At 36.8% G+C, this 8,384-nt stretch overlaps 1 protein-coding gene across 1 annotated transcript; it reads right to left on the minus strand.

Moving 5' to 3' along the window:
* Nucleotides 1–2,947: 2,947 nt before the first annotated feature.
* Nucleotides 2,948–3,619, minus strand: LOC115186562 (zinc finger protein 180-like; the record flags this gene model as incomplete). Its single annotated transcript, XM_029746158.1, has 1 exon — nucleotides 2,948–3,619. A coding segment is annotated over one exon (672 nt), but the record flags the coding sequence as incomplete, so codon positions are not given.
* Between the last annotated feature and the right edge of the window lie 4,765 nt (nucleotides 3,620–8,384).

Here is an 8,384-nt window from a genome sequence, read left to right on the forward strand (position 1 = left end):
GTCAGTCAATAAAGTGTAGAGCTGCTGTCTGACAAAATCACTATTTTAGTAGTTCATTAAAGTAAATAAGGCTTTATGACTGCTGAATACCAACTATCAATAACTTAGATCATGTATTTTCAGGTAGAGATACATCCTTGGGACGTCCCTAGCCCATTGAAGTTGGCATTTAAAATGGTTAAGGTAGGGGTTAAGGTTAGGGTTTAGGGTAGAGATGTCCCAAGGATCCCAGATAGCATTGACCATTGTACATTCTTCTGTCTCTTTTACATAGTAGGTGATGGGTTCTGTCTTCTGAACTTGAAAATATGAAATATCCTTATTTATATGAAATTGAATGAAACAATAATGTATGTTGATGCTAATATGATGTACAATATTCCATGATGTTTCTATATGATAACAATAGAGTAATATATTTAATAGAATGTACAATATTCCATGATGTTTCTATATGATAACAATAACGTAATATATTTAATATAATGTACAATATTCCATGATGTTTCTATATGATAACAATAGAGTAATATATTTAATATAATGTACAATATTCCATGATGTTTCTATATGATAACAATACAGTAATATATTTAATATGATGTACAATATCCCATGATGTTTCTATATGATAACAATAGAGTAATATATTTAATGATGTACAATATTCCATGATGTTTCTATATGATAACAATAGAGTAATATATTTAATATGACATATACTATTTTTTTAAAGTTTCTTCAAAGAACTTGTTAGAAAGTGGGTTCATCGAGGAACCTCCGTTGTTGCTGGACTTCTTCCGGGAACTTCGCAATTACAAATGAAAACGATGGTGACAAGTTTGGATGCGACAACAGTTAAAAAGGTTAAGTTGGGTTGATGTTTGGCTCTGAATATGTCTCGAAATCATTTATTATAATAATATAACATACTAATAATGAATAACGAAGACAATGATGGTTTTCTGTGAATATCTTCCATAACGTTACTATAGTTAATGAACGTAAATATTAGAAAGCCGGGTTTGACCGTCGGCGTTGTATGAGCTACAGTACAGTACCGTTAGCTAGCTAGTTAACGTTATGTCCTAACTAGGCACAACTAGGTTTGGATTATTCCCTCAACTATATTCTTTCCCATATATTGTATATCGTTTCCATAAAGCCAACATGGCTTTACACTCATTAATGTAAGTTTCCAATCTAGAGCAGTTCTCACTTTTGTGATAATGAATTAGCTAACGTTAGCTTCGTTAACTAACTAACTAACTAACTAACTAACTAAGGACGGTGACCTGTCCTGCTTCTCATCTCATCTACCCCCCCCCCCCCCCAAACAATTGTACCTGGACGTTTTATAGTTACATCGTTAGGGTAACTTAACCTAATGTGGACACACTCCCATCAGTTTCTGAGACAACTGGCCAGACTTTGTAGACTGTTTAATAATGCTTAAACCTCATCTTTATCAAATTATCCATTATTAAAAGATACCAACTCAAAACCTACGTTCGTCTACATATGGGTTGTTTAAATTGTATCTAATTATATTCCCAGTATTACTTCATCAAATCTCTAGTAATCATTATACACACATACAATTCATCATATTTTCATATATTCACAGAATCCATATAAAACGTAAGAAATTCTCAGGTACTCACGACAACCATTCCATTTGCTTTTTCAAGGACTCTCCACAGCTACAAAGCAGCTCTCCAAACATACTCAAGGCAGAACAAAAAATAAACTTTTGTTTCCCGGACAATGACCATGGGATCCTCAACGGTTCTCTAACCTCCCAGAGTCCATGGCAAAATCAAGCCTCCCAGGAACTATAGACCTTCCGCTGCTTTCTAAAATATCATTATTTATTATCCAAATTTCAATCATTTGATTAAGCATATTTCTATATGTTACTATCCAGACGACAGATTACGACTCCTTTCAACAGTCACACAACTCTCATATCACAGTCACACAACTCCCATATCACAGCCACACAATGCTATTCTCAAACATACCTAATCAATTAGTTGTTTTTCAACAATATTTTAACCTGCAGGAATATTTTCACATTTCTATCTCATGGTTAGTTCCTAGAATAATGCAACACATACATTTATATCTTTCAATACTTCTAAAATGGGGTACAGGTGTAAAATAATTACAGGTTTAAAACAATTACAGGTGCACCTTACTAGCTTATACTATATCATAAATTGTCTTAAATAGTAAACAAAGATTCTAGTTTTCATCCAGTTCACACAGATAGCTGACTCAGCCCTGTTTACACCTCCAAGGTGCCCCCCACTTAGGAATACACACTCAGAGGCTTTTCTAAAAACTCCACTTTACGTGCTTACCACCAACAGAAAACAACTTCCATTCCTCATTATAATCAACTACAATGCTTCACCTTCACCAATATAAACATGGTCTCTACTGGCTGTCAACAATTAAAAACAATTTAAAAAATAATAATTACCACTAGCTTCTAGAACTCTCGTCCCCTTGGAATGAACCCAAACAAAACTCATCTCCAATACAGAAAACTAACTTCTTAATAATTTGTAGAAAACAGCTAGATACATTTTGAAGTGTTGCATTTTGATTCAAGTGGGTCACCAACGTGGTAAGTGTAACACAGCTCTTTTTTTGTTAGTCACTTTTTGTTAAATCTTATAAATAGTAACTCTTCCATTTCAGAGCCTGGATTTTCCCCCTGAGGCTAATATCCATATCATGTTGAAATCAATAGAACAGGGGACAAACGTTTAGGTTCTACATTGTGACATCATTAAAATACTCCTTCTACAATGGTAAAACATTCTACATTGTGACATTAATTCATTGATATCATGAAACAACTCCTTCATGTATGTATTTTCTGATATTTGATCAGAGATCTTTTATCAGATTATCTCTGGTCACAGCTATGAGGTTTCTCTCCTGTGTGTGTTCTCTGGTGTTGAGTCAGATGGCCAGATTGACCAAAACTCTTCCCACATTGATCACAGCTATAAGGCTTCTCTCCTGTGTGTATTCTCTGGTGCACTGTCAGCTGGCCAGATCTACCAAAACTCTTCCCACATTGATCACAGCTATAGGATTTCTCTCCTGTGTGTATTCTCTGGTGCACTGTCAGATTGCTAGATTGACCAAAACTCTTCCCACATTGATCACAGCTATAAGGTTTCTCTCCTGTGTGTCTTCTCTGGTGTAATATCAGACCCCCAGACTCAGTAAAACTCTTCCCACACTGATCACAGCTATAAGGTTTCTCTCCTGTGTGTGTTCTCTGGTGTGATGTCAGAATGCAAGATTTACCAAAACTCTTCCCACATTGATCACAGCTATAGGGTTTCTCTCCTGTGTGTGTTCTCTGGTGTACTGTCAGACTGCTTGATTGACCAAAACTCTTCCCACATTGATCACAGCTATAAGGTTTCTCTCCTGTGTGTCTTCTCTGGTGTTTAGTCAGACCCCCAGACTCAGTAAAACTCTTCCCACACTGATCACAGCTATATGGTTTCTCTCCTGTGTGTGTTCTCTGGTGTGATGTCAGATTGCTAGATTTACCAAAACTCTTCCCACATTGATCACAGCTATAGGGTTTCTCTCCTGTGTGTGTTCTCTGATGAATTTTAATGCCTGATGAGGAGGTGAATCTCTTCCCACAGTCAGAGCAGCAGTGAGTTCTCTTCCCTGTGGGTCTCTGCTGGTGTTTCTTGAGGTGTTCTGATCTGGAGAGACTCTTCTCTGCCTCGTCAGCATCATGAGGTTGTTGAGGCTCCCCAGAGGGTCCACGATAGTCACGTCTCTCTCCTGTATGAACAACAAAGTCAGACAGACGGTTAAAGGCCCACAACAGCAGAAATCCATTGTTTATTTTAGGTAAAAAGGGATGACCAAATCAAATCAAATGTATTTGTCAGATCATACCCATGAAGTTGTACAACAATTGACGTCTGTTAAATTATTTGACCATTACGACAGTCAACTTAGCAACAATCATATTTTGTCTTGTTTTCACATTAGTAGTAACTAGAAATAAGTTATTCATGTTGTTGAAACTCTAAGCAGTGTGCCAGACGACTTTTGGTCTCCAATATAGGCCCCTTTCTGTGTTTAATAAAATTGCAGCACGAGGGCAATGCGCATGCAATTTGATTGCAGAAACACCTCCCTGCTAATGAGGAAACCACTAGTTATGGATGTAGTATATCTGGTAATGAGGAAACCACTAGTTATGGATGTAGTATATCTGCTAATGAGGAAACCACTAGTTATGGATGTAGTATATCTGGTAATGAGGAAACCACTAGTTATGGATGTAGTATATCTGGTAATGAGGAAACCACTAGTTATGGATGTAGTATATCTGGTAATGAGGAAAGCACTAGTTATGGATGTAGTATATCTGCTAATGAGGAAACCACTAGTTATGGATGTAGTATATCTGCTAATGAGGAAACCACTAGTTATGGATGTAGTATATCTGGTAATGAGGAAACCACTAGTTATGGATGTAGTATATCTGCTAATGAGGAAACCACTAGTTATGGATGTAGTTTATCTGGTAATGAGGAAACCACTAGTTATGGATGTAGTATATCTGCTAATGAGGAAACCACTAGTTATGGATGTAGTATATCTGGTAATGAGGAAACCACTAGTTATGGATGTAGTTTTTTTCTCTCTGCCTGGAGAAAAAATGGTGAGCGACGATTTTAGTTTTTCACAAGGCATTCTGAATATTACAGCGCACTATCAGGAGTGCTACTGAAGGAAACTCACATTAAGCTCTGTGTCTATTCACTAATTCACCACCATGGGGGAAAACTCAGGGGAGTTCTCATAGGATGACTGCAAATATAGCCTCCATTTACAGGTTGCTTATGAGTGCATTTCACATTACTTTTGGATTATAATTGTAAGGCTCGCTTGAATCTCCTGCTTAATATGCTTGTGTTATTGTCACAAATCAACTGCTTTATACTTAAAAAACACTTCAACCAGTAAAATGCTCCTTGGCTAGCTTTTCCATCAGCCTGACAATGAGGGTTTGTACACTAAGTGTTTAACAAACAATAACATAGTAGAGGTCGACCGATTATGATTTTTCAACGCCGATACCGATTATTGGATGACCCCCCCCAAAAAAAACATACCGATTAAATCGGCCGATTTTAAATATATATATTTGTAATAATGACAATTACAACAATACTGAATGAACACATTTATTTTAACTCAATATAATACATCAATAAAATCAATTTAGTCTCAAATAAATAATGAAACATGTTCCATTTGGTTTAAATAAATAATGAAACATGTTCCATTTGGTTTAAATAAATAATGAAACATGTTCCATTTGGTTTAAATAATGCAAAAACACAGTGTTGGAGAAGAAAGTAAAAGTCCAATATGTGCCATGTAAAAAAGCTAACGTTTAAGTTCCTTGCTCAGAACATGGGAACATATGAAAGCTGGTGGTTCCTTTTAACATGAGTCTTCAATATTCCCAGTTAAGAAGTTTTAGGTTGCAGTTATTATAGGAATTATAGGACTATTTCTCTCTATACCATTTGTATTTCATAAACCTTTGACTATTGGATGTTCTTATAGGCACTTTAGTATTGCCAGTCTAATCTTGGGAGTTGTCAGGCTTGAAATCATAAACAGAGCTGTGCTTCAAGCATTGCAAAGAGCTGCTGGCAAACGCAGGAAAGTGCTGTTTGAATGAATGTTTGAATGAATGCTTACGAGCCTGCTGCTGCCTACCACCACTCAGTCACCGCTCAGTCAGACTGCTCTATCAAATATCAAATCATAGACTTAATTATAATATAATAAACACAGAAATATGAGCCTTAGGTCATATTCAATTTAATATCGCTCTTCAACGACCCAGGAAGGGGTGGAGCCAAACAGGTGTTGTACCTCGTATCCCTCCTTCAGGGAACAGTAATTATAGTCATAAAGTTACACTCCCTTTCAGTCGGTCAACTTCGGTACAACATACTATGGGGAAAAAGAATCATTCCCCATGCCGACCCAAACGGACCCTAAATGAAATGGCCCCTGGCAGACCACCCAGACCTGACCCCGCAAGATGCGTCAGTTTTGTCGATTTATTAATTGTCTTTTGTTTGAAACACTCCCGTCAATGTTGAGTAAGAATGCACACCTTATTAAGCATATAGAAGTAGGACTAGTCTACCTGGCCTGTGTGCAAATGTAGGCCTATAAATGTGCCCATTTGGGGATGTCTGATAGTATTTCTGATTGTCTTAATGCACCACCACTAATGAGTTGGAGCTTCTCAAAGTAATTTTCTCTTCACCTCAAACAGCAAGTAAACAAAGTCTAATCAAAATCAATTGCAAATGACAATAGTTCCTCAAAGTATTTAAAAAATATATTTCCAGCTCTCACCCTTTCGATAACCACTCGGCATAAAAGGGAAAAATGTAATGCTTTGATCCAGTGGAAATGTCATAAAATACATGATTACTTCTTATCCTTTGCACAAATAGCCAACAGCTGTGTCTGTCCAGAACTCACTGGAGCAGGAAACTCTGAGGGCCCAGAATATTTTATACAATGTTGCAAGCTGCTATCACAAGTTTAGGAGGACCCAGTTGATAGTTGATATGTTTCAAGTTCGTTGTAGACAGGCAATGTGCAGCAAATGTGATTTATAGGATATTTTCTACCTGCAAGCTGCAATGTTTTTATTTGTTGGCTTTATGTAGGCTATTTTTACATAGTTGCAATGGCAATAAAAGTTACTTTTAGATTTGTATAATTTTCTTTTAGATTTAGATAGAATGTAGATTAATCACAGACAATGATTTTAAAATCTTCCATGAAAATGTGCATATGAAAATCCTAACTGGCACCAGATCAGTAGAAATGGTCAGATAAATTGCCACTCGAAATGGAAAAGGTTTGAGTCATCCCTCGAGTCATTTGTGTGTCTTAATTATTTGGTCAAACAGCGTGCTTAACGCATCAGACCAGTTCAGTACATATAGTTGATTTTATTAAAACACATGGGTTGTGTCTATATATGGAAAAATATACATAACATTTCAACAATCGATTGGTAGAAAGAACAGGCAACTCTTGGTTGACCAAGATTTATTTTAGGTGGGGACAGCACTAGAACATGATTTTGGGGCCCCTGAGTGGTGCAGCGGTCTAAAACACTGTATCTCAGTGCTTGAGGCGTCACTACAGACACCCTGGTTCAAGTCCAGGCTGTGTCACAACTGGCCGTGATTGGGAGTTACAGTGAGGGAAAAAAGTATTTGATCCCCTGCTGATTTTGTACATTTGCCCACTGACAAAGAAATAATCAGTCTATAATTTTAATGGTAGGTTTATTTGAACAGTGAGAGACAGAATAACAACAAAAAAATCCAGAAAAACACATGTCAAAAATGTTATAAATTGATTTGCATTCACTGTTTGGGGCATCGCGACTGGTTACCTATTTTGATGTGATATGAAAGTATTGTGTGAAATAATTTTGATGTGATATTTAAGTATTGTGTGAAATTATTCTGAATTGATATGAAAGTACAGCAATTTATGTTTCTAGAAACGTATTGCAATTGAGAATCGATTCACATTTAGATGGAATATTTGACTATTTTAGCTGCTAGAGCCAGTCTACCTCTGAAAATAACATACAGTCATTGGACCTTGAGGAGTAACAGGGGCAGCAATCAGCAGTAGAAACAATAATAAAGCGAACTCCCTGCCCGTTTCGGTAAAAAGCTGAGGGATGGGGCTGGAGAAATGTAACCATCCATGATATCAACATTATAGTTTTAACCATGTTTTGAGTATATACAGTGTTTATATTTACTGACAAACATTGGAGTAAATAAAAGCTTATATTTTGGGTTCTGATGGGGTACGACAGTTGAACTAAGCTCATGAGGCATTTATAAGTGAATTATTCAAGAAACAGATGGGTACATATCATTAATGTATAAGTCCCAAAATGGATGTAACAACTGCTGATTGCCCCTTTAAGAGAACATCTTGGGCTAATCTAATAGGAGATATTGAGGACTACAGTATTTCAGGCATTGTCATTGGATGCATTTGATCAATTGTTAACGTGTTGTTGATGGTCCACTCTTGATGTTCTACACGTTACAGTGAAGCTTCAGCCATTCCTACAGAACAACATTAAAGTGTAGAACCCCTTTACTGCATATTGGTTCAACGACTGCAGAGACGGTACTTACTGGTGTTAAACAGATCTCCAACCTCCTCTTCTTCCTCCAATGTGACAGTCATCTCCCCCTCCTCCTCTTTCACTCCATAAACTGCTTCCTCCTCTTCTTTCACAGTAACAT

The sequence above is a fragment of the Salmo trutta genome, unplaced genomic scaffold, assembly GCF_901001165.1.
Source record: "Salmo trutta unplaced genomic scaffold, fSalTru1.1, whole genome shotgun sequence".
Taxonomy (NCBI): domain Eukaryota; kingdom Metazoa; phylum Chordata; class Actinopteri; order Salmoniformes; family Salmonidae; genus Salmo; species Salmo trutta.